This window comes from Abramis brama (genome assembly GCF_963993115.1).
Source record: "Abramis brama genome assembly, chromosome: 25".
Taxonomy (NCBI): Eukaryota; Metazoa; Chordata; class Actinopteri; order Cypriniformes; family Leuciscidae; genus Abramis; species Abramis brama.
In genome coordinates this window covers 28,820,445-28,847,333 of record NC_139987.1, presented here as the reverse complement: position 1 = coordinate 28,847,333, position 26,889 = coordinate 28,820,445, and the positions used below count along the sequence as shown (strand labels likewise).

General features: G+C 42.6%; 1 protein-coding gene across 1 annotated transcript in view; it reads right to left on the bottom strand.

Annotated features, from left to right (window-relative positions):
- The window catches only part of emsy (EMSY transcriptional repressor, BRCA2 interacting), a 27,607-nt gene extending 775 nt beyond the window's left edge, over positions 1 to 26,832 (bottom strand). The window contains exons 1-20 of the mRNA XM_084103936.1: positions 26,556 to 26,832; positions 25,512 to 25,569; positions 24,829 to 24,934; positions 24,650 to 24,749; positions 23,852 to 23,926; positions 22,839 to 23,014; positions 22,275 to 22,430; positions 21,878 to 22,137; positions 19,053 to 19,287; positions 18,577 to 18,780; positions 16,545 to 16,691; positions 16,211 to 16,381; positions 13,297 to 13,433; positions 13,044 to 13,220; positions 11,515 to 11,686; positions 10,977 to 11,141; positions 10,197 to 10,346; positions 6,755 to 6,885; positions 5,945 to 6,298; positions 5,204 to 5,593 (exon numbers count right to left, since the gene is read on the bottom strand). Of these exons, the coding sequence (XP_083960062.1) occupies positions 5,204 to 5,593; positions 5,945 to 6,298; positions 6,755 to 6,885; positions 10,197 to 10,346; positions 10,977 to 11,141; positions 11,515 to 11,686; positions 13,044 to 13,220; positions 13,297 to 13,433; positions 16,211 to 16,381; positions 16,545 to 16,691; positions 18,577 to 18,780; positions 19,053 to 19,287; positions 21,878 to 22,137; positions 22,275 to 22,430; positions 22,839 to 23,014; positions 23,852 to 23,926; positions 24,650 to 24,749; positions 24,829 to 24,931 (3,303 nt within the window). The 5' untranslated portion in view covers positions 24,932 to 24,934; positions 25,512 to 25,569; positions 26,556 to 26,832. The remainder of the gene's footprint in view (positions 1 to 5,203; positions 5,594 to 5,944; positions 6,299 to 6,754; positions 6,886 to 10,196; positions 10,347 to 10,976; positions 11,142 to 11,514; positions 11,687 to 13,043; positions 13,221 to 13,296; positions 13,434 to 16,210; positions 16,382 to 16,544; positions 16,692 to 18,576; positions 18,781 to 19,052; positions 19,288 to 21,877; positions 22,138 to 22,274; positions 22,431 to 22,838; positions 23,015 to 23,851; positions 23,927 to 24,649; positions 24,750 to 24,828; positions 24,935 to 25,511; positions 25,570 to 26,555) is intronic.
- Positions 26,833 to 26,889: the final 57 nt, after the last annotated feature.

Sequence of the window (26,889 nt, the reverse complement as noted above, 5' to 3'; positions counted from 1 at the left end):
AATTAATAACTAAATGTATTATTCCAATATCCAAATATGATACTAAATCCCACAGGGAAAAGTGCTTCTATTTGTGATTCGTTTGAACACTGCACATTTTAAACAGGACACGCATTAGCTGAATAATAATAATAATAATACATTTTATTTATTTGGCGCCTTTCTGGACACTCAAGGTCGCCTTACAAGAAGGTACATTAGAACAAACTAAAAACTATGTTAAAAACTAGCATAAAACATGTTAAAATACATCAGTTAAAAGAATAAACGTTAGCCAATACAAACGTATGAACAAGTTGACAATGAACAGACAGGAGTCCTGTCACATGACCCAATAACACGAATCACTTATTCTAAAAAGAATATCAAGCATAAGTTAGACGAATCCGACATGTAACGAGGGCTGTGTTAACGGTAAAACGTCCGTCATTAAACAAATTTTAAAAACACGGATGGATAATACAAAATACTTTCTGACATTTTGACAGAAAAAAAAACAATTAAAGTTTTAATTTTATTAAATTGAACAAGCGCAACATTCAACATTCAATCAAATATTCTAAAAGATTTATTATTAATAATAAAGTTATTTCAACATAATTTCTCGTTATTTCGACATAACATGTGTGCGTGCAACAAGCAAGATGTGCATTTGTAAATCCGGTGACGCGTGGATTGATTTTATTAATAAACTAGTGTTTTCTGAGTCAGTGTCGCTGCAAAGATGAAGTTGACGATCGCCATATTCGTAGTGAACGCGCCTATAGAGAGAAATGCACATAATGGATTACATAATTCAAAACGAAAAGAAAAAGGCTACTCTCTGATTATTTCGTTTAACCTGTTAAGCTGCAACCCCACTTTTGAAAAATCCCCAGAAATGACATACCCAAACTGAAACAGATACAGTTAATGAACCCTTTGTACTAAAAGCACAAGTATGATCTCGTTTGAAAGCTGACACCTGGCAGTTTATTGTAAATGTAGAATTAATTATTGTCATAATGACAAAAATTGTTATAAATAGCTTCAAAGTTTTGTAAAGTTATTAGAAATTATTTTTTATGAAACATACTCATGAAAATAAAATTGAAGTTGGCACTGGAGCAATCTAGAAATGCACTACAGCAGGGGTTCTCGACCTTTTGCAACTCATGGCCCACCAATGAGTGTTTAAAAACATTCTGAGGACCACCTTTCCACATATGATAGTATGAACACAGAATAACAGAAAATTCTAAAAGTACAATGATATACTCTGCTGTTAATCTGTTATGCCACTGTAGCAGAGTCAGCTATATAGATGAAAACTGTCCTTGTATCAAAAAGACTTTGCAAGTTTACTCAGTAACCATTCCAGTAACAATAACAGGCTAACATACCTTTAACAACAGGTCAGACACACAAGAGGGGATTCTCTCTATTCGCTGCAACACGATCTCTATAACACGAATGTTATTTCTCGTGCCATTTATAGGCCAAAAATGTTTTTTTGCGTGCATATGCGTAGGATTAGGGGTGGGGAGTGCGTGCGTATTACACGCTATACAGTGCGTATCATATGCACGCGAAAACTGCGTATCATATGCACGCCAAAAAATGTTTGCCGTATGAATGGCAGGAGAAATAACATTCGTGGTATAGATACGAAATGTTCAACAAAGTTCATTCACCCCAATTTGCATAGCCTATACTGTAAGTGTAATTTATCAAATACAGTTAGTGATATGAACTTTACTGTTTAAAACAATATTAAACAGCCCAGTTTTTTACAAATGTCTCTGCAGCTTTGATGGTTTTAGCTCCTCATATGACAACATTTCTCCACATTCAACACCTGAATCCACATTCAACAACATTTCTCCACATGCGCCTTCGGTTTAAGGGGGTCGCACACTGGACGAGAAGCGCAGCGGCACATCTTTAAAATTCGAACACATTATTTTCTATGAGTGTACACACACCGGCGGCGTCTGTCCGCAGCGCCAGCTATGGCTCAAGATTCGGTTCAAAAACCTGTCGCGCCACAGAGCTCCATTTACATAGTTTTATATTAAATTTACTACATTACATTTGAATCAAAGCGTCATTAATGTAGCCTATATACTGACTTCACCCTGTGCTGCAAGATACATTTAGTTTTATATTCAAATTTACAGAAATCAGCTGTGTGGATGAAAATGACCGGATTTTCAGGTGAGATTCTCAATTTATTCAGTTAATGTACGTCCTGAGGTAAAGTGTTCAGACTGCAGACTCATTTCGTAATGTCCTTAAACATAACAATATTGCTGGCCATAAACTGAGAAAGTGCGCGTGTTCGATACCTCGAGTTGTAGACACAGCGCGCGCTGCGCTTCTCGTCCGTGTGCGACTCCCTCGGTACCTGCCCTTATAAAACCAAATTTAATGTATTCAGCGTCGTATTTTCTCACAACACACTTCGAAGCTTTTCCCTGCACAGGTCTGTCTCCCACATCTGCTTTTCTTTTCAGAAAACGATTAACAATATAACAGTAACGTAATGTTACTGCGTCTGATCAAACAAACGTTCAATCTGACATGATTGGTTTTGTGATATTTAAACCTAAATTTGCTTTTAGATAATGCATTTTGACTTGACTTGAGTGTTTTTGATCATATAAATTCATAAGAACAATTAGATAATTAGAAAATAACAAGATTTGTAAATTAAAAAATAAATAAAAATTATTTTGGGGGTAGTCTACCACTGCCTACACGGCCCACCAGATGACGCTCCGAGGCCCACCAGAGGGCCGCGGCCCACTGGTTGAGAATCACTGCACTACAGCTAAAGCCACATGTCTAAACATTTTATGTTTAAAATCTGAAGATGATAAGTCCAAAACTCTGTATTTAGTTAAATGTTTTTCAAGACCATGTCAAATGACTTTATTTTGATTTGACGCTAAAATGCTACTGATGTTTATTGTCATCTTCTAACCATCTATCCAGTATATTGTCTTTATTGTTTTGTGGTGCAAACGATCCCCATTCAGTCTCAGTCTCCCCCTGCACACATTCACACCTCTCCAGCCTGGTTATGGCTCTAAATATGCATTTCTTTTGTCTGCATTATAGTTACTAACGACTGGCTATTCACAGGCTATTCATAGGGTTTCAGTCCCTAATTTCTTTTCTCAAAGTTCACCTCACATTTTAAACTGTATCAAATGCATTTCTTGAATAAAGAAACATTTCAGTAAGCATTCAAAAAATAATAAAAGTATAACTTCTAGGTGGCAGGTGCACCTAGGGCTAGCTAGCATGTTAGCTTAGCACACCATCAATACACGACAATTTATGAGATTAAAACCATGTTTGTGCTACAAACTTACTTTATAAAGCAAATCGAGTATTTTAAATAATCTTCTGTGATCTAATTTGGCTTCAGATAAAAAAATCAGAAAGAAAATATACTATTGGATAGTGTTCTGCGCAATGATAGTCTATATAGATTAGCATTACATTATAAATATAATCTATTATTATGAAAATACCTGGCATGGCTTGAAAAACACAGGTAACTCAAATATCATTGCAAACATGTTTATTGTCTTCAAAACGTCTGTATCTGCATGTTACAGCGCGATCTCTTGTTAGCTGTGTGTGTATCAGTGACGTCCTGGAATGTCACATGATTATGGCACTTCTTCATGTTCTATATAATGGACTATTATTGTGCATAATAGCGCCCTCAGGCTATTGGTATGAATTGAAAACACAATATCAGAGTATATAAGCGCTCATAAAGATTACATCGACGCATTTGGGTATAAATTCAATAAATATTATTCCTGTCTATAGAAATATGATGTAAATCTATGAGAATCTATCAATATTTCTCCAAATCTGCACATTTTTGAGCTAAAGCCCTGAGGGACGTTGTTTTGTGAATCGCTGTCATGACGACAGCACAGAGTTTTTTATGAATGAAAGCGGCTGACGCGCATAATTCATATTAAAGGTATCGACTCATTTTTTCATTTCATAACTCCTGACACAAATTAAGACATAACTGTCACTATGAGTTTCTCAGAATACAATAGTGGTCAAATACTGAAACTTGAGTATTATATCTTTTTAATTATGTATAGTTTGTCAAGGTATAACATTAAATCTGATATAGTAATTTTGAATTAAATAAATAAAAAACGCTTCAGTGCGTGGGCGCACTGGCAACGGTTAACAGGTTAAAGACATTTCAAGCTTTGTGTATTTGATGTATTTCTCATGTCTGTGTGAGGCATACACTGAGTTTCAGTTAAGTTACGATGAGATGCGCTCCAGTTAACGTGCAGTGCAAGTGACCGCGCGGGCGCCTCCATGATTATTGTCTGCTATATTTGCTTATTTATTAAATCCAGGCAATTGGTTGATCGAAAATTTATTAAAATTAAGATACAAAGAATTTATACAAAACGAAATTCACTTTAAAGAAAGGCTTTCTACAAAACAAAACTTAATGAAGTGGTCAAAATCATGTCTGACCCACATCTCTCGGTATATTGCGCATCCTCTTACTCGTGCCGTTCACTTTTCATAATCAACATAGATGGAAAAAAATAACATTATAATATTTCAACAAATATGAAACTAAATGCGCTTTTTTAATGGCTACAACAGTATAGGCCTACAGACTCTCTATTTGTACAAATTGCTGCACATTCATTTAATTCTGAATTTTGCACACACATATGAACGCAACGTTTAATTACACGTTTAGCATTTTCCTCCCATAGAAAACCATTATAAGAACGCTTAATGTGGCTTAATGCAGATTAGAATGTCCCCTTATTATGTTGAAATAACGAGATATTATGTTGAAATAACGACTTATCTCGAAATAAGATAAGTTTTCTTTTTTTTTCTTCAAAATGCGGTTCAGGGCTTCCATAGAATTCAGCCTGAATATAATTGCCTCCAGAAATTATTTTTGGGGGTGCTGTCGGGGTGCTTTTGTCTTTCTTGGGGGTGCTGAAGCTCCTGCTAGCCCCTCGCTAGCGCCACCCATGGCCAGGACATTATTCATATAACTCTGATTGTGTTCGTCTGACAGAAGAGCGTCATACACACCTAGGATGAGTTCAGGGAGAGTAAATCATGGGCTAATTTTCATTTTTGGGTGAACTATCCCTTTAACTCACTTCTGTGTGTGTGTGTGTGTGAGGAGCCGCCGCACCTGTATGATGTCCAGCTCTTTGCTCTTAGCTCGGCTGAAGGCCTCGAGCGTCGGCTTGGAGCTGCTGATGAGTGATGAAGAGGAGGACGAGGAAGAGGAGGCCACAGCTTTGGTCATCGGGCCGCAGTCGCTGGAGGAGTCCACCATCATGGGCTCCAGCTCCGCCTCCAGCATGGAGATCTTCAGGATGTCTGAGACCGAGGGCTTCTCCGGCACCGGCACGCTGGAGCCGGACTCCGACTGGAGCTTCACTGCCGCCTCGGCGCTGCTGGACACCGGCGGACCCTGAAGATGAGGAGCCGGGTGAGGAACCGGATGAGGAGCCGGCTGAGGGCTGCCGAACGTGATCCTGGTGACGCTGGCGCCCTGCGTGATGATCGGCTGCTGCACCTGACACACACACACACACACACACACACACACACACTTAAAACAGGTTCTACACTGCAAAAATTATTTTCTTACTTAGTATTTTTGTCTTGTTTCCAGTCTAAATATCTACAGATTCCTAAATCAAGATGCGTTCACTAAATGAGTAAAATGCTATAAGATATTATGTCTTGTGTTCTAGGTAAATAAAAATTAAGTGAGTTGTTGCTTAAAAAAAGCTAAATTATCCAGAAAAAAATAAAAACATGAATGCGAAAAAAGAGAAATAAAACACAATTTAGGAAAATCTAAACCCAAAACTACGACCTCAGTGAAGTCAGTCTGTGATGTGTGAGGGCCGGTCACACACACCTGCGCGCTGCTCTTCCCGGAGCCCACGGGGTGATGCGCCTGCAGGGGGGGGGGCTGCGACAGCTGTGTGTGTGTGTTGGGCCGGTTGTGTGAGGTGGGCGCCTGCTGCAGTCGGGGCAGCTGAGGTGTGTGTGGAGCGACGGACACCGGTGGAGGGCCAGCAGAGGGCGCTCTCTGGACCACAGCCCTGGCTGACACAGGCTCCGCCCTCTTCGCCTCCGACGGGCCAATCACAGGCTTGCTGAGGGGCTGCTGGGACGAGCGGTAGAACAGACCCGTCTGAGGGTCCAACGTGTCTCCCTCGAACTCGCCCTCGTCCACCAGCATCTGCTCCTGCAGCGGCTTCCCCTCCACCTGCACACACACACGCACACAGACACACACACACGCGCACACACACACACACACTATTTTCATTTTTTATATAAATACATATTTTCAAAGACATGTTTTACTCTGAAACCGTGAGAAAATCAAAGCCTTAAATCTAAACGAGTTGAGCTTGATGTCTCGATCTCTCAGTGAGATGTTGTTCGGCTGCAGTTCCACACGCTTCCACTAGAGGAAACTCGCCTCATTCATTTCCAATGCGCTCATTTCTGACCGCGAGAAACACAAGTGTGACTATTGTTTACAGAACCATTTCCACATATATATAGCATGAAGAAAGTAATAACACTGCTCTTCCAGCTTTAGCAGCCGCTTGCAGCGTCACGGTCGCGGGTTCGATGCGTAAAGACGCCGGATGCAGTCGCAATGTGAATGTGATGCAGTGCCACAGGATCAGGGGTGTGTGTCTGCGGTTGTGACCTGTTGTGCGACGGCTCCAGGCGCTGCAGTGCTGACGCTCTTGGCTGAGGTCGACTGGTTCTGGTTCTGGTTCTGGCTGCTGGACGCAGAGACGTCTCCTCCCGCCACAGCTTTACACACTTTACCTGAAACTGCAGAGAAACAACTCTTTAAAATCAAATTAAGACTTTTAAAGACTTCTTGCACCAATATACTATCATTTTGCTGATATGATGCTGATAGGAAAGGCAATTATGTAAGGGATAATCCACGGCTAGCCATGCATTAAAGGATTTTAATGCACGACGTAGAGGCGAAGAACCACCCGACGCGAAGCGGATGCCTCTACGAAGTGCATTAAAATCCTTTAATGCATGGCTAGCCGTGGATTATCCCGCTTATATACCTTGGTTATTTGCCAAGTTAAAAATAAGTTAAAGCTGTAACTGTTGTTTACTGTGCAATTTTTTAACAGACGTGTAAAAATGACGGTTATTTTCTTAAGTTCTTAAGTTAAGTTAGTTCTAGCACTCCGTCCGCTTTAAATAAAGTAGAGCCATCAGATTGCTTTTATTTGAATGAATTATCACATTTATTTAAATCCATTATTAAAAGAGAGAGACAGAAATGAAGGAGAAGGAACAGAGAGAGAGAGAGAGAGAGAGACAGAGAGAGAGAGACAGAGAACTGAAGGAGAAGGAACAGAGAGATAGAGAGAGAGAGAGAGAGAGAGAGAGAGAGAGAGAGACAGAGAACTGAAGGAGAAGGAACAGAGAGAGATAGAGAGAGAGAGAGAGAGAGAGAGAGAGACAGAGAACTGAAGGAGAAGGAACAGAGAGAGATAGAGAGAGAGAGAGAGAGAGAGAGACAGAGAACTGAAGGAGAAGGAACAGAGAGAGAGAGAGAGAGAGACAGAGAACTGAAGGAGAAGGAACAGAGAGAGAGAGAGAGAGAGAGAGAGAGAGAGAGAGAGAGAGAGAGAGAGAGAGAGAGACAGAGAACTGAAGGAGAAGGAACAGAGAGAGATAGAGAGAGAGAGAGAGAGAGAGAGAGAGAACTGAAGGAGAAGGAACAGAGAGAGATAGAGAGAGAGAGAGAGAGAGAGAGAGAGAGAGAGAGAGAGAGAGAGAGAGAGAGAGAGAGAGAACTGAAGGAGAAGGAACAGAGAGAGATAGAGAGAGAGAGAGAGAGAGAGAGAGAGAGACAGAACTGAAGGAGAAGGAACAGAGAGAGATAGAGAGAGAGAGAGAGAGAGAGAGAGAGAGAGAGACAGAGAACTGAAGGAGAAGGAACAGAGAGAGAGAGAGAGAGAGAGAGAGAGAGAGAGAGAGAGAACTGAAGGAGAAGGAACAGAGAGAGATAGAGAGAGAGAGAGAGAGAGAGAGAGAGAGACAGAACTGAAGGAGAAGGAACAGAGAGAGATAGAGAGAGAGAGAGAGAGAGAGAGAGACAGAGAACTGAAGGAGAAGGAACAGAGAGAGAGAGAGAGAGAGAGAGAGAGAGAGAGAGAGAGAGAGAGAGAGAGAGAGAGAGAGAGAGAGAGAGAGAGAGAGAGAGAGAGTCTTGCTACAGTCCCCTCGTTGCTTAAGCATATAGCTTACTTAATGATTCTTTAATGGATTTATTACAATTATTTATGAATGACAGGCAACACTGACAGTGACAAGGCAATCTTTATTTGAACTAATCATGTCATTTATTTATTGTTAATTCTTTGTGCCACTTTTTGTCATTCAACATCTTCTCCAAGTCTTCTATTTCATCTTGTGCCCATTTCTCAGAGTTGCCATATTCACCACACAAATTAAACGATATGCAAAAATCATCCATTTAGCCTACCTAAATAAACGTTTTCATATGCGTCTCTCACTCTGCTTGCAAGTGTGGCTGTGTTACTATGGTTACCAATGTTTATAGTAGCGGATTAATTTCGAACTGTAATCAAACTGACTGGAACTACATGTGCATTAAACGGTTTTACTGCACACCTTCCAGCCAATCAGAATCGAGTATTTAAACAGCCCATGGTATAACAGATTATTGTGTATGATACTAGTAGATGTGTTAAATCCTGTATTTATGTTGAATTAAATGCCAAATACAGTTTATTGAGTAATAAAAAAATACCAATAATATAAAATAAAATAAAGATTTTATGCATAATGAACCTTTTAATTATAACCAAGCCTGAAATACAGCGGGACTCTTATTTTGAAATGTGAGATGAGGAAGATAAATCATTTTACAACCTAATCTGTGATATATTATAATATAAACATCATACGGTAAACATGGTCGTAATTCATCAACAGCAGATCAAAGCAATCGCTTGGCATAAATGTGCCATATTGATTGTGAACTGATCTAATACTTCTTAAAATGATTATTAAAGTGCCTCTATTCTGCTGTGTTAAAGATTCCTACAACAGGTTTACATTCACACAAGCTCAGAATCACTGTAATGTGCTCTAATCTCCACTGCAGCGTCAGTCTCTCTAAGCCCCGCCTCTCTGAGAACTGCTCTGCTCTGATTGGTCAGAAAGCAAACGCTCATTATCATATCTGAATCTCAGCTCTTGATCTCAGTGATACGAACAGTGACGATGGCGTGGGTTTCACCGTATCAATCTCAGAAAACAGCGTCTTCTCGACACGAACAACACGAACCAAACTCTCCAGTCTCAGATACACTGCAGTGTTTAAGGGCGGAGCTAAGAGACGATGCTCAGCCAATCAGGACCAGAGCATCAGCATTATGCAAATTAGTAACAAACTGGAATTACTGATGACTCATTTCATCAGTTTAGAATTGCTAACTTTTTTTAATCTGCACTTTGAAACTTTGCAGACCTTCTACATTCACCGACCGCTGTATTACACACTGCATGACAGGGAATATCTGGAAAAGCAGAATAGAGGCACTTTAGGAGATTTAGCGTACCATTTAAAGTCCCCTTTTAATGTTGTTTATGTGTCTATGTGGTGTTTTTAATCTGCTTATAGACAAAGCATGTGTAAATTCATAAGTCGACTCCATTGCTGAGTACTTCCTCCTTAAAACTGCAGTGAACCAAAGACAGTCTCAAAAACACGCTTTGAAATCGCTGGTGTTTCTGACGTCACAAACTACCTTGTAACCAATCAGATCAACGTGTGATCGTCAACCAGTGGATCTCTGAGCTGAGTGAGTGGAGGCGGGGCTCATTTGCATATTCATAGAACCACGCATACTAAATGAGGCAAGGGTGTCGGGTTACATTCAAGATATTTTAAGGCATGAAGACATTATTTTGGTAAGGAAAAATCGTTTAAATACGTCACTTTGGTGAGTTTTAAGGGATGAAATTACAGACTCCAGGAGGACTGTAAATATATGAAGACCTTAAATATGATCAAACTGAATGAAGGAGCCGGAGTTGAGGGCTTTAAATGACTCTGAGCGGAGTGAGTAGTGCTGATGTACCGATGTATTCAGGGATGGTGTCGGAGTCTCCGGTGTTCTGACCCGACGGCTCCGGCGACTGTCTCCGGTCCGAGGACACTGGGATCGGCACCGCCATCTGACTCAGGTCGATCGTGTGCTGTCGAGGTTTGGCGTCGCTCTTCTCCTTCACTGTAACATCACACACACACACACACACACACACACACACACACACACACACACACATACAGTCAAACTAAACATTATTCAAACGCCAGATATCATTTTTGATATTTTCTTTCACTAGTGTGATCAGGACACTATAGTTCACTTATGTAAGTGAAGAGAGCAGAATAAAGTAAACTGTGACATATTATACCCAAATATTCTTCATTCAGGGAATACCAGTAAAAATGTGGGAGCAAAAATGATTCGGATACTTTGACCTGATCATGTTTTGCTGAAGTGTGTTTTGTCTTTAATTGCTAATGCTCTTTTTACACACAGACTGAACAAAATGAAGCATTGCTTGGTGATTGGTTGAGCTAAACTGGTATTATTTAATTGTGTAGTTAAATTTAACAGCTGACAGATATTCAACATAATTCATGTGTGAGACAGTCTAACAGAAGGACGGACAAAACCAGTCAAATATCAACTGAGTTCTGCTCATATTTCATTACAATTCTCTAAACTATAGTGAATAAACTGTGATGATGTGAGAAATGTTGAAGGAGCCTGAATAAGTTTTGGTTTAACGCAGCAGGAAGGAGGCAGAAACCGATGCAGGGTCTCACACACACACACACACACACACACCGCTGGTCTGCTGCAGCTCCAGAAGGGCTTTAATGGTGGACGTCGCCGACTGGGACTCTCCTGTAACGTCCTGGTAAATGATGGTGGGACTGGCTTCCACGGACACCTCCTGCTCGGCCCAGTCCTGCCCCCTGGAGGCGATCACGTGCACCACCGGCGGAGCGTCTGCACACACACACACACTACACTCTTACTCTGTGCTATAATAATAATGCATTTCATTTAAGGCGCCTTTCAAATCACTCAAGGTCACCATACATCAAGCAGCAGCAATAACAGTATTAAAATAAAAAACAACATTAGCAATGGTAATAAAATAAATGATAAATGAGGGGAGAGCAACAATTACAAACATGACAAAAATAAAATAAAAATAAATGTTATGACATTAATTGGTTAGGTTATTATGGGCCAAACGAGTTGAGAACCACTGGTGTAAAGCTGCTCAAAACATCATTCAGTGTAAACTGTGATAATTATAGTTAATAATCGCAATTACAATGTCAAGGGAATAATGGTCAGGTGTGCTTCTCCCTACCGTGAGGCGTGTCGGACTCGGAGAACGGGGTCGGCTCGTCTTTCAGCGTCTCCGGAGTGGATCCGGCGGGTTCAGCGCTGCGAGAGACTTGCTGAAGCGTCTCGCTGACCAGCTGACGGGCCTGTTCGCTCACCACCGCCTGGAACGCCATGGGCTTGGGCTTGATCAGGACCTGCGCACACACACACACACACACCGCGTTTAAGATGTGAAGCTAACAGATCCATCAGTAGATCCTCTTCCATTGGTGAGAAGTGAAGCCGCCAAAGTCCTAATATGGCTTGACATCGTGTGCCGAATCGGGACCTGATTCTGCGCAGTAGTGAGTGTGTGTGGAGTCACGTTATCAAGGACCCGCACACACTCTCACAGACACGGTTACTACAAAGTTTACTGTGTGAAATAAACAGTTATGGACATAAGCTGAAGCTCCAATCTCCTCACGAAACCCCCAATAAAGTGTGTTGGTTCCTCAGCGACTCCGGTTAGAGGAGCTGTCAATCACAGCTGTCAATCATCACGTCACATTCACGTTTTTATAGCATCAAATACACTAAGATCAAACTTATTGCACTTAAACGTACATCAGCATAATAAAAACTACCTAAAATGACAGAAAACATCTTTGAAATGTTTTTTTTTTAAGTGTAATTTGATTGTTTAGTTTCCATCTCGTCCCATTAGACTTCAGGGTTTATGAGTTATACTGGGACCAGCCACTGGGGGGCGATCGAGACTCAGGGTTTATGAGCTATACTGGGACCAGCCACTGGGGGGCGATAGAGACTCAGGGTTTATGAGCTATACTGGGACCAGCCACTGGGGGGCGATAGAGACGCTTTGGATGTTTTTTTTAATTTATGCACATTTCTGCACATCTTGGTGCTTCCATCCAATGTTTCTTATGCAATATCCCAAAACTCACGTTAAAATATGCGTATGAACCACAGCTGGAGAATCCCCTCGCGTGTGTGAGTCTGCAGAACAGTGGCACTCGCTGTGTTTAGATGTTGTGCTTCAGTATTCGGCTCTGACACAGACTGAACGGTTCGGCCCCTCGTTCATAAGTGTTCACTGGTGTGTGTTCCCGACAGGCGCTGGGACTGACGGAGCTGGATAAATCTGTGCTGGTTTATGGATATGCAACGGCCCTGCTGGAGATCGGACAACCAGAGGTAATGCCACACGACTCCGCTTTCCAGAGCAAACGTTCACACCGAGAGCACATTCACCAGCTGACCAGCTTTAGCCTGCGCACACACACGTGTGGGAGACGCTGGAGGAAGTCATGTGACTTTACCTCAGGCTAGTTTCCCCTACACACCTGACATAAGTTCACCTGGGCGTCTCCTGATCGACATCTCCCTTATCTTTGATCACCAAAATGACATTTTTTTTTTTTTTCCTTGGATGCCTTAAAATATCTTGGATGTAACTCGACACCCTTGCCTCATTTAGTATTCGCAGTTCTATGAATATGCAAATGAGCCCCGCCTCTACGACGGCTCCCACTGAGCGCAGACCCTGACCTGTGTTTTGCCCTGCTGCCCGTAGACGATCTTGGTGGGGATGATCTTGGTGGCGCTGGAGGGCTGGACGCCGGCGCTGAGGCTCTTGGGCTGCGTCACGATCATCTTGGTGATGGGTCTCGATGCGGTGATGATGGCGGGTTTGGACCCGGGCATCGCCTGCAGGCTCTTCTCTCCCTGAAACACACACACACACCCTCGTCAGCGCCGCACCGCCGCCCGCACGCGTCATGTGACGGTCATGTGACCTCACCCCAGCGTTCAGCAGCGTCGTGACCACGTTCTTGCCCGGCAGACCCTGGATGGTGGTTCCCTTGCCCGAGGTCTTCTGCACCACGATCACATTGGGTTTGGACGTCATGGGGATGGTGGTGATCTTAGTGGTGGTTCCTGTTGATTCAGAACATCAGAACCACACACACACACACACACACACGTGACGAGAGTTGCAAGATATATTCTGAAATAAATGGATATCGCATTGGATACGGCTTAGTGCGAATGTACAATGAAATGAGTTAATTAACCCTTGTGGGACCTTATGGAATTTTAGATATTTTTATGATAATTTTGCCTGTTAATGATCACGCATTTTGGCAGAGGTGTGTATTTTTGTTGTAATCTTACAGTGTCACCCTTATATCCTCTTACTAAATCGATTTTACACTACTAACACAAAATAGTTCCTCTCAGGACCTTTTGGACAAAAATGTCCCCATACATAGTTCCCACATGACGTCACAACATACGGGCATTTGCCGACCCGGCGCCATTTCTGTGGGCAGAACATTAGATGAAGAAGCTGAAACGTGTTAATTTCGTGATAAAAAGTGAAAATGGTCATCTCCTGCTGGGTCAATGGATGTTCAAATCGTGCCGGAGGTTCAGTTAAATTTGGATTTTACAGTATACCCGTCATTAGACTTCATGAATGTGACAAGACGAAGCTTTTGTCAGAACAACGATGGAGGTTATGGCTGGCGAGGATAAACAGGAAAGAAACTCCCTCAAAACACGCAAGAATTTGTTGTGTTTTATTGCGAGTGTACACAAATATAAGTTAACACTTTGCAGTTTGAATGATGTCCTGTATGTACAAAATGACGAGGTATTAAAAACATACAAAAACAACATTGTTTCCACTGTTCGATCGCGCCCGCGACTCTCTCTCTCTCACTCACACACACAGACACAGACTGACGCACACACACACATTCCAGCCTTGCAATCTCAGATTATGTCCCTAAAGAACCCGCGTATAAAGTAGTTCCGCATTAACTGTTACATTAATTTGCACGCGAGTTTTATTTATTTTCATACCGTGTATATTCATATTCATGCACATATTTCCAGGCTCGGAATTGCTTACATGTGTTAAAACTTCTAGCCAATACCAGATAATGGTACACATGGATAATACAGTATCTGAGCCAAAGCTGCAAAATCAGTGCTCAGTTTAGCGCATACGGATCCACACCGTTTCTGACTGAAATGTTCGCATTGTACCTCTCTCTGTCTCGTGTTAATAGTGTCTTTATAATCTCTGTCACTTTGTCTCTTCATGATTTTCGTAACATTATAAATAGGAAGAAATCTTCGAAATTTGCTTGTAAAACTTTGTAAACACAGCAGCTTATGCCCTCAAAGATGGCGTCTCCGGGGAGGTCACGTGACATTAATTGGCCTGTGGGAACTATGTATTGAAACTGCAATTTTTAATCACAGATCCATTTAACTATAAAATAATGCAATCTTTGAATTTCGTTTTGTATAAATTGTATCTTAATTTTAATAATTTTTTTATCAACCATTTGCCTGTATTTAATAAATAAGCAGCAAATATAGCAGACGATAGGCCTAATCATGCAGGCGCCCGCGCGGTCACTTGCATTGCTCGTGAACTGGAGCGCATCTCATCCTAATTTAACGAAACTCAGCGTAGGCCTCACAGACATGAAATATATCTTAATAAAGCTTGAAATGTCTTTTTAACAATTTAAAACGAAAAGAAATAGGCTACTCTCTGGTTATGTAATCGATGATGTGCATTTCTCTCTATAGGCGCGTTCATAAGGAGATGGCGATCGTCAACTTCATCTTTACAGCTGTTGTTGCTGTTAATAAACTAAAAATAATAGGCCTATAATTGTATTAAACAATAAATTAAATGAAATTGTAATTGTATTAAAAAAGCAACAACAAAAAAATCCTGTTTAAGGTTTTTTTTTTTTTTTTACGCATTAAATTCAGGTAGGCTACTGAGTCACTGTCCTCAGTGCCCAGAAAAGCGCTGAAACGGAGATGAAGGGGAACCCGTTTTTATTTTATTTTTTTATTTTTTGGCTTATTTTAACTGGCCCATCCAGTTTTCTGGAGGCCGACCGACAATCAAAATCCTGGCGCCGCTAGTGCTTCAGCGGTCTGATATCAAGAAATAACAGACCGCATTACACATTGGAATTCAACCAAGCCATGTAATAATGTTTAATAACTTTCAAACGGTAGAGCCTGTTCCTTTATAACATAGCCAAAGGTCGGTGTATTTTTGCTTTATACATTTTAGGCTTATTCTCAAATTCAGATTGTGTTAGGGTGGCGGGATTATTAGGCAATTTTAATCGGACAATTTGACCGGAGAGATTTAATTTTGTCGGACATTTCATTTTTTTTCCTGCCAATGTCCGGTAATTACCGGACAACGGAAACCCTGGTGTGTGTGTGTGTGTGTGTGTCCTCCCCTCACCTGACACCATGCTGCCGGTGATGATCTGTGTGTGTGTGTGTGTCGGCCTCCCCTCACCTGACACCATGCTGCCGGTGATGATCTGTGTGTGTGTGTGTGTGTGTGTGTGTGTGTCCTCCCCTCACCTGACACCATGCTGCCGGTGATGATCTGTGTGTGTGTGTGTGTGTGTCCTCCCCTCACCTGACACCATGCTGCCGGTGATGATCTGTGTGTGTGTGTGTGTCGGCCTCCCCTCACCTGACACCATGCTGCCGGTGATGATCTGTGTGTGTGTGTGTGTGTGTGTGTGTCCTCCCCTCACCTGACACCATGCTGCCGGTGATGATCTGTGTGTGTGTGTGTGTGTGTGTCGGCCTCCCCTCACCTGACACCATGCTGCCGGTGATGATCTGTGTGTGTGTGTGTGTCGGCCTCCCCTCACCTGACACCATGCTGCTGGTGATGATCTTGCCGCCCAGCGTGGCGAGGGACTTGGGCACGACGGTGATGATGCTGCCGCTGGTGGTCTTGACGTACGTGGCTCCGGCGGGGGACGAGACTCGAGTGCCGAGAGCAGGGCTGACCGACGGACGAGTGTATGTGGCCTGAGTGCCTGACAAACACAGAAGATTTCACACTTTTTTAAGAGCAACCCTTTTTATTGACGTGACCCATATATAGACATCCATTTACATGCAAACTTTCATGCTGGATAGAAGCACTTTTGTGATCGATAGATGGATTTTTGTTGTTATTTTTATCATATGTTAGTGCACCTGTGGGGTTGGACACCAGTTTGGTGGTCATGATGGCCCCGTTGCTGCTGACCACCATGATGGGGGCGGAGCTACTGCTGGGGGCGGCACCCGAGGGCTTGGGCAAGATCTTACTGGGCTGCATCTGCTGCGTGATGATCTTCACACCTGCACACACACACACACACACACGCCACACACACACGCCACAAGTCCAGTCAGCTTTACTCACAGCGCTTTTACACAGTGTTTCAGAGCAGCGTTACAGAGATAACAGGAAAATAATGCAACAAAGTTTGTTTCCAGAAGAAAATAGCGTCACAGTCCAGCTTGAGTCAGTTCAGTGATGCTTCATTTCTGCTGTAAAAAAGTTATTAATTTAGTTCATTCAGTGTTTCCTTTAGGATTTATTTTAGCAGTGGGGGCAGGTCTGTCCGAACAACCACCACCGCCGATTTAACATTAGTTTATTACTAACATGAACCATGAGCAATACATGTTACTGAATGTATTCATCTTTATTAATCTTAATAAAAATACAGCTGTTTATTGTTTGTTCATGTTAGTTCACAGTGCATTAACTAAATGTTAACAAATACAACTTTTGATTTCAATAATGTAGGCTATTAAATGTTGAAATGAACATTAGCAAAGATTAATACATTCTGTAGAAGTGCAGTTTATTAAAAGTTAATGTTAACTAATGTAGTTATAACTAGAGTTTAATAAATGGAACCTTATTGTAAAGTGTTACCGATCTGTTATACACTGATTCAGACGCCTCGTGAGCTCAGTGTTGGAAAGATCAGTCGTTTAACCATTCATTAAAACGTGGAACCTTGCTTCGCAAAGAGAGTGCTCTCGCTCTCGCTCTCTCGTTCTTTTAAACATGCGCCCAGCTGTCACAAGCGCAGCAGTTTATCTACATTACACACCGGTCAAATAAGACTTTGGCGGGACAAAAATTCGCTTTGGCGGCCGCCAAAAAAAATAAATAAAATCGCACAAGTGCGCCTAAATATCTTTTCATGGTCGCACACAGAAATATTTAGGCGCAAATGCGAATGAAATGGTCGCACTGTAGAGCCCTAACGTTACCGCCATTAACTAATCAACATAGAGGAAACACTGTCATTTATATATATAGCGCTCTGGAGAAAACTGTGATGTCATCGTCAGCTCAGCTCAGGTCTCATGTAATGCTGTCAATGCAGGAGATCAATAATATTGATGAATATTAAATTAAATGTCACCAACTAACCAACCCAAAAGCGACAAAGGAGAAAAAGGGAGAAAAAGGCAAAAAATCATGGAAAAAGAATAAATAAATAAAAAGAGCTTTAAGAAAAATAAAATAATTGTATTTAAAAAGTACAACTGTACTGTATTACAGTAATACTTGAAGTTTTAAAATGTTAAATAATGTCTCCTTTTCTGCTCCTCATTATAAGGGTGTTGGTGTCAGTGCGGATCACGAGCTGCTCCTGTGTGTGTGTGTTTGTTTTTCACATGTGTGTGTTGGTTTTTTGTGTGTGTGTGTGTGTTTGTTGGTTTTTCACGTGTGTGTGTGTGTGTGTTTGTTTTTCACATGTGTGTGTTGGTTTTTTGTGTGTGTGTGTGTGTTTGTTGGTTTTTCACGTGTGTGTGTGTGTGTGTTTGTTTTTCACATGTGTGTGTTGGTTTTTTGTGTGTGTGTGTGTGTGTGTGTTTGTTGGTTTTTCACATGTGTGTGTGTGTGTGTGTGTGTGTGAACACAGTGCTGCGCTTCACTCTGAAACACGCGTGTCCTTCAGTCAGTCAGTCGAGGCCTTGCCGAGTCCTCACGCTCTGTCAGTCACACACACACTGCCTCTGAAACTGTCGTCCATCATAAAAAAATTTGGATCGGGTTCGAAATCTGCGTTTTCCGCATCCGTATCAGACATTTCGAGAGGAGTTTTAGAAATTCAGATCCACCGAGTGTCGAATACGAGAAACGCGTGCGATACTCCCGGTGTGCGAGGAGCGGTGCGGTGATGATGTCAGTGAGCCGTCAGTGTGTGCACGTGCTCACCGGGCTCCTGCTTGATCTGGATGGTGGGTTTGGCCCCGGGGCCCGAGCCCTGAGGAGACGCCAGCGCCTGCAGCGCTTTAGGAGACACACACTGCACCGTCTGCTGGGCCTTGGGGATCTGCAGGATCTGAGGCGAGGAGCCAATCAGAGCCTTCGGTGACGGCAGACGCGTGGAGGACATCTTCAGCGCAGTGGAGGACCCGCCTGAACACACACACACACACACACGTGAAAAACCAACACACACACATATGTGAAAAACCAACACACACATGCACACACACACAAAAACACACACATGTGAAAAACCAACAAACACACACACACACACACAAATGAAATGCCAACACACACACGTGAAAAACCAACACGCACACACACACACGTGAAATGGACGGTGAAGCACTACCGTCCATTTTAAACATACCGCCCAGCACTACACACACAAACACGTGAACACACACACACACACTGACCCTGTGCGATGGTGGACATCACCACGGAGGGGCTGGAGGACACCACGGTCGTCACGGCGACAGCACTGGGCCCCGGGGCCGCGCAGGAGCCGGCTGAGATCACCATGGTCTGCTTCTGATTGGACGCCGTGAGCGCCGCGCTCGACACGAGCTTCGACACCGCCGCGTAGTTGTGGGACTTCGACAAGATGTTCGGCACGAAGTTGGAGCTGGGAGACGTGGTCACGATGATCACCTGCAGAGACAGAGCGGTACTGGTTGAGTGATGTTGTATGTATTATTTTATTTTTGGTGTATTATTTTATTATTTTATAATGTTTTCTGGGGTGCCCTTATAATGTCAGTATGTTTTTTAGATCAAAAGTTGTTATAATTTAGAAATAAAGGGCATTTTTTCCTAGCCTGATTTTAGCCTCTGATTTGAACGCTCTGTTTGAAGGGGCGTGTCTGTGTGAGACTTCAGTGTAAACGCCCACTGCTGTGATTGGCTGCTGAGAGACTTCAGTGTAAACGCCCACTGCTGTGATTGGCTGACATGCTTGCATATGAAATATCTAGCATTACATGTGGAACTCTCTCGAAAACTTTTACTATTACAACTATTATACATTTTCACTATTACAGCTATCGGGATTAACGAATCGTGAGAAGTTTTTTTAAGTACTTAGATCTATTCCATCACATGAAAGGTTGCAGTGATGAGCGTTGAGCAGATGACAGTCTGTTGATCATGTGAATGAAGATCTTATCATTGCAACGCAGTTTCTGCACTCTCACTAATGATTCCACCAATGCAAACACGATGTAAATACAGTAAGAGCTTCATTGTGCAGCGTAACAGCGTGAAGGATCCAAATTTAAGAATATGTTTAAGATCTGCTGATCTTACTTCCTTACATAACATCACATGAAAAACTAAGGTGAATTACACTGTATTGGGCATTCAAGGTGAACATGATGGCATCAATTTACTGATCAGAAGTTAGCTTTAAGTCAGCTGTCTAAACATTGTAATAGTCAGGGGTTTTGTTAGCCTTTGATCTTCCAGCTAAGAGTTGAACTGTGTGTGAATGTTACTAGTCTTAGTTCTCGTGACCATTTGTGTTTATACCATTTGGGGAGCTCAGTTGGGGGTAATTGCCTCTATTGTCTTTAGCAGTAGTCATCCCTAAAGGCTGTGCATAAGTTCAGCACCTTTAGGGACAGCCCACTAAAATGCCTATAAAGAAACCATGTAAAGTTACGTTAGTCAGACTGATTTGGGAAGAACTGCAGCCGCGTCAACGCGAAGTCCTCAATAAAGAATAACTTTGTTTGAACGTGATCCCCAACGTCTCCTGGTCTCTTGCTTCGACGAAGAAAAAGTTTTCAACAAGCGTCATTGATTTCATAACGAGTTTCGGCAAGTGTCCAGATAAACTGGCGCTGTGTGATTGACAGCTTGGGCGATTGGAAAGGGATTGTTCTTTGATCGCTTTCTGTATATAATTTAATCACAGTTTAAATAAGATTATTTTCATCCTACTAAGAGAAACGACGTGAAGTTGATCGTTTTAGTCACTGGCTTGATTTACTGATGCATAAACAGTATTGAACGACTTTGAGAGAAAGATAATCTGTCTGAACTTGAACAATTACACATCAGACATTCCCATAACCCACTGGTTCTTCAGAGGCTCGGATGAAGGAACTAAAACAATACTTTTGTGTTCATTTGTACATCCAAACACCAATATCGCACTCACGTATATTCTCATTTTCTCATGGGCGGCCAAATACTCTTTGCGGGCAAAGAAGAGAAAGGGGAGGTGACCTTTCACCTTATGACGACATAAAGGGAAGATTCTAGATTCGCCGTCTGAGCTTTCATTTCCTCAAGAACACCCAGGGCTTGGTTTACACCCATCAGAACGTCTGGCCACTGGGGGACCACAGGCAGGCGAGGGGAACTCATATTAAGGTTAAAAAACCTCATAAAGTGAAATTTTCATGCAATGGGACCTTTAATACTCCCTTCTGAGTGAGTGTGTGTGTGACTGACCTACTGTGTGGTGGTGTTGGTGGTCTGGGTGTGTGTGTGTGTGTGTGTGTGTGTGTGTGTGTGTGAGAGAGAGACTGACCTTCTGTGTGGTGGTGTTGGTGGTCTGGGTGTGTGTGTGTGTGTGTGTGTGTGTGTGTGAGAGAGAGACTGACCTTCTGTGTGGTGGTGTTGGTGGTCTGGGTGTGTGTGTGTGTGTGTGTGAGAGAGAGAGACTGACCTTCTGTGTGGTGGTGTTGGTGGTCTGGGTGTGTGTGTGTGTGTGTGTGTGTGTGTGTGAGTGAGAGAGAGAGACTGACCTTCTGTGTGGTGGTCTGGGTGTGTGTGTGTGTGTGTGTGTGTGTGTGTGTGTGTGTGTGAGAGAGAGACTGACCTTCTGTGTGGTGGTGTTGGTGGTCTGGGTGTGTGTGTGTGTGTGTGTGAGAGAGAGAGAGACTGACCTTCTGTGTGGTGGTGTTGGTGGTCTGGGTGTGTGGGTGTGTGTGTGTGTGTGTGTGTGTGTGTGAGTGAGAGAGAGAGAGAGACTGACCTTCTGTGTGGTGGTGTTGGTGGTCTGGGTGTGTGTGTGTGTGAGACTGACCTTCTGTGTGGTGGTGTTGGTGGTCTGGGTGTGTGTGTGTGTGTGAGAGAGAGAGACTGACCTTCTGTGTGGTGGTGTTGGTGGTCTGGGTGTGTGTGTGGGTGGGTGTGTGTGTGTGTGTGTGTGTGTGTGAGTGAGAGAGAGAGACTGACCTTCTGTGTGGTGGTGTTGGTGGTCTGGGTGTGTGTGTGTGTGTGTGAGACTGACCTTCTGTGTGGTGGTGTTGGTGGTCTGGGTGGAGGGTTTGGTGAAGGTGATCTTCACCGGGGACATGTGTGGCGGGAGGGAGTTGGCGATGCTCTGCATCAGGTTGCTCATCTTCGGGCTGCCGCTCACGGGGACCGTGATGGTTTTGGAAAGGGGTGTGGCCAGTTTAGGCCCTTCCTTCAGCAGGACGGGGGAGGAGCTTGAGGAGTTGGTCCTCCGCCTCTTACGGGGTTTCTCATCCTCATCCGAGCAGCTCACGCCTGAGCAACAGGAGAAACACACACACCTCAGTGTTTTACCTTAGTGTCGTGTGTGTGACTGTGTGTATATGAGCGAGACAGAGAGAGAGTGTGTGTGTGTGTGTGTGTGTGTGTGTGTGTGTGTGTGTGTGTCGTACTCTTGACGTAGACTGTACTCCCGCTGGGCAGCACCACCACGTTGGATGCCGGACTGGCGGGTCGAGGGGATTTAACAGTGGCGGCTGCACTGCTACTGGGAGTCGATGCACTGGGAGGAGTGGAGCTTGTGCTGGTGTACGAGTAACACACAACCACTGCAACACACACACTGCTGTCACTGTACGAGTAACACACAACTTCTGTCATTCAGCTGCGCTCATGTGTGCTCTTCTGAAGCGCTTCACAAAATACAGACTGAGCTTCTACAGACAAAATTCTGTTGTATTTTTCCCAAATTTCCTTTTACTTTTTCCCAAAATCCATTTGAATTATAGTTTTCCCAAATGTTCCCAAAATTCACTTTTGCTTTTCCCAAATTCCATTGAAATTTTAGATTTTCAAAATTCTGTTGTATTTTCCCCAAATTCCCATTTTCCTCCAAAATTCAGTTCTAATGGTTAAATTCAATGTTAGTAATCAAAATGCATTTTTAACTAATTTAAATCATGAAACAGCAGATTATTGTACTGCAACAGGGCCCTTTGAACTTCTCAGCGCTTCACCTTCTTTGTTGGCGGTTTCTGCGGGCAGCATTAGCGAGGCGTTCTGGTGCGCTGTAGCGTTAGCCACTGCGTTAGCCGTGACGGTGAAGGCCGTCTGAGGAACCAGTCGGGGCATCAGAGGAACCAGTCGACGGCCCTCGATCGACCACTCAGACGAGCTGTTCGGCCCCGACATGCTGCACACACACACACACACACACACACACACACACCAACATCACTCAACCAGTACAAAACACTCGGGCTCAGGGAGGAAACGGTTAACAATACAATCAGCCAATTGAACGTGTTAACAGTTAAAGGTGCAGTGTGTAAGTTTTAGAGGCATCTAGTGGTGAGGTTGTGAATTGCACCCAACAGAAGTTACGGTGGCCGACAGGAAGTGATGTCGTCGTCTGAGACAGCAGAGAGTATTATTGTTACAGTTATTATTGTGACTTGTTCATCATTGTGTCAGTGTTTTATCCGCTGACTTTAGTTCGCTTCTTTACACGAAGAACAACAGAGTGACGAAACGCGTTTGTCCGCTCAGGGCCACCGTAGACACATGTGGATGTAAGCGGACCCGCGGTGTGTGTAGAGAGAAATGACTCATTCTAAGCTAATAAAAACATCACGGTTCATTATGTAAGATCTTTATACACCACTGAAAACACAGTTATGTTTATGATATTGCATTTCTGTCGACAGATCCTCCTGAATATCACACACTGCACCTTTAAGAATAGTCACGTTAAAGCGAGCTCCATCTGACTCCACTCATGATGAGAACTTCATGATTGTAAGTGGAAGCCCAATGCAGTTTAAACAAACTATAGAGCTGACATATTTAAACAGGGTATTTTGCTTTACTAATATTTATTATGATTTTCTTAAATGACCTAACTTCAGTAACATCTCCTGAAGCTGTGAAGTGATGCTCGCGTGATTAAGAATATTCCAAAGTACAAATAAGATTAGCTTCGTTGCATCAGAGACGCGAGAACTGAGAGATGAGAACTGCAGAGACTCACTGATATGCGATGGTGTTCAGGCGCTCATCGTTGACGGCTCTGCGCACCTCGGCTCGATGGCGCTCTGTAGAGATACTGACACACACACACACACACACACACATCAAACCCTTCATCATCCTCAGTCACAGCTAAACTAATTTTGCTTACATGTCGTTCAGGTCTGAACTGGTTAATGTGACTGAAGGACATTAAGATATTACACAATAAAGTCATAATGAAACGAAGTATTGTGACATGAATTGGAGTGAAATGGATTATTGGAAGAAAAAAACCCGTGGGGCGGAGCTTAGTTTTATCTGCTCGTTGTTGATTGGATGTTGAAAAGTGGGCGTTGCACTCAAAAATGGAGGCAAATCTGAAGGCGAGCTTGGGGGCGGAGTTTAAGATAACCTACACAGTAAAACACGTTGGGTTACACAAATTGGGTCACTATGTTGGGTCATTTTTAAAATCGTTGGGTAATTTCTAGTAATAACCCGGCTGTTGGGTTAACAGTTATGTATATTTACATTCAATTCTAGACTCTTCAATATTTAGGTTGTAATTTAAAAATATGTGAATGACCTCAGCACTGTCAGGCGAGTGTGTTTTGAAGCAGTGTGTGTGTGTGTGTGTGTGTGTGTGTTGTGAATGACCTCAGCACTGTCAGGCGAGTGTGTTTTGAAGCAGTGTGTGTGTGTGTGTGTGTGTGTGTGTGTGTGTTGTGAATGACCTCAGCACTGTCAGGCGAGTGTGTTTTGAAGCAGTGTGTGTGTGTGTGTGTGTGTGTGTGTGTGTGTGTGTGTTGTGAATGACCTCAGCACTCGAGTCAGTTCTCCCAGCAGCTCCTTCTTGTCTTTCGTGAGATCTCCTTGAGCTCGCAGAGCGCTGATCACACCGGCGTACGCCTCCAGCTCTGAAACACACGAGAGACGTGAGACGCCACACACACACACACACACACACACACACACACATCCCTGTGCGAGACTCACCCAGTTTGCGCAGGATCCTTTTGCATTCATCTCTGCTGAGGTCGAGCAGCGTGGGCCAAACCACCGGCATGCTGCCCGCCAACGGCTTCTCCTGCTGAATCATCCACTGCACACACACACACACACACACACACACTATAATCATAATTTTTAAAATAATGTTTTAATTTGACAATGAACCTGTTGTGCAGGATTGTGTTTGCAAAAAAATAAAAGGAATTGTTTTATTTTTATTTGATTTCATTTTAAAAGAAAATTTAGAATATAGTAAAAGAAAAGAAGAAAAGGAGTAATAAATTTAATTGATTAGACATGCTTTCTGACTATTAACATTTAATTAAAACAATTAAAATAGAATCTAGAAACATTAAAACAGAAAACAAGGAGTTTGGGAAAACTAAAATGGAATTTGAGAAACTTCATTGGGCCCTAAAATGTATTTTGGGTTAAACTTTTAATAAATTGTAGTTAAACTGTAAAAGTGTAATGATTTCAATTAATTAGACATGCTTTTTGATTTTAAACATTTAATTTAAGCATTAAATCAGAGTTCAGAAATATTTAAATAGAAAAAAACAAAAGGGGAATTTGTGATATATTCAACATTATGTGAAAATAAAACAGAATTTGGGATAAACTGAAGGGCTTTTGAGAACCCGGCTGATGTGTGTAAACTCTCTCACCTCTGACACACTGCACACTCTCTCTGGGTCTCTAAGAGCTGACGATCTTCACCATATCCTTCAGAGATAAACATCATCATCATCATCATCATCATGACTGTCAACACCTGCACTACATCCCAACTCTCTTATTTCTATTACTTATAATTCACACTGTGTATTCACTCTGTGTTGTCTCTTACTGTAATGTGTATTATTGTTATTGTCTAATTTATTATTCTTAATAATTAGTGTATTCTTTTATATTTTTAGTTTCTTATGCTCTTCTACCCTGTCTTTCTCAAGAGGAATAGATAATGGACAAAATAATAATTTCATTGTATTAAAGTAAAGATGACGATAAAGATCCTAATGGGTCAGATCATGAAAACACAATTTTTAAAAAATAAATAAACACGGTAATTTTCAAAACACCTCATAAAAACTACTGTAAAAGACACAAAAAACCCAACACGTATTTGACGTCACGCGTGTATATCAACGTATGCCCCGCCCACATCCTCCACGTCAGAGCCAGTGCGCTCGCCCCGCCCACTCGATAAGAACATATGAGTCCGCTTCAGTGTTTTGATTCGCGTCGGATCATTCTGACAGCTTAAATTAAACAAATCCGCTGAGATCATTGTGTTTACTCTGATCTGATATTAATGAGAGTTGAATATCATCTGATCTGAGATCAGTGTTTATTCTGACAAGATGGAATCGAACCAATAATATAATCGCGATAACGTTCAGTTTAATCACGACAATCCGAGGTTTTCAGCAGAAAGCAGAATAATATACATGTTTGTCATTAAACAGAGGTGTTTAATAAACACGAACTGTTCTGAGATGGTGTTTTTCTGTCATTGTCAGTGTGATGTGTGCAGAGTTAGCTTTAGCCGTTAGCCTCTCTGGAGTTTCTCTCATCACACACATAAACACAGCAGTGACCCGCAGCTTGCACAGCTCAATCGAGTGTGTGTGTCAAATCACAGCTGGTCATCAGCACACACACCAGTGTGTCATTTCTAATATCAGCCGTGTGTTTATATCTGCACTTACCTTCAGTTCTGCACAGTCCTTCAGCTCCGCCATGTTTATCCGACGCCAAAACACTGGGGCTGCCCGCGGGAAAAGCCCAAACAAACGCGAGAATCTACAAATACAGCTCAACTAAACAACCGAAAGCGGTCTGTACATAATGCGACTTGCTAATACATTTTTCTCGCGAATTTTATTAAATGTCAGTCACTACAAAATACACATTTGCAGGCGAACAGGCATTATGTTGGGCAGCAATCAGAAGATGCGCGCCGCCATTGTTGACATTCTTTTGTGCGCTGGAGAGACGCGCGTTCATGTGCACTAGCGCGCGCGTTATTGTTTTGTTGTATTT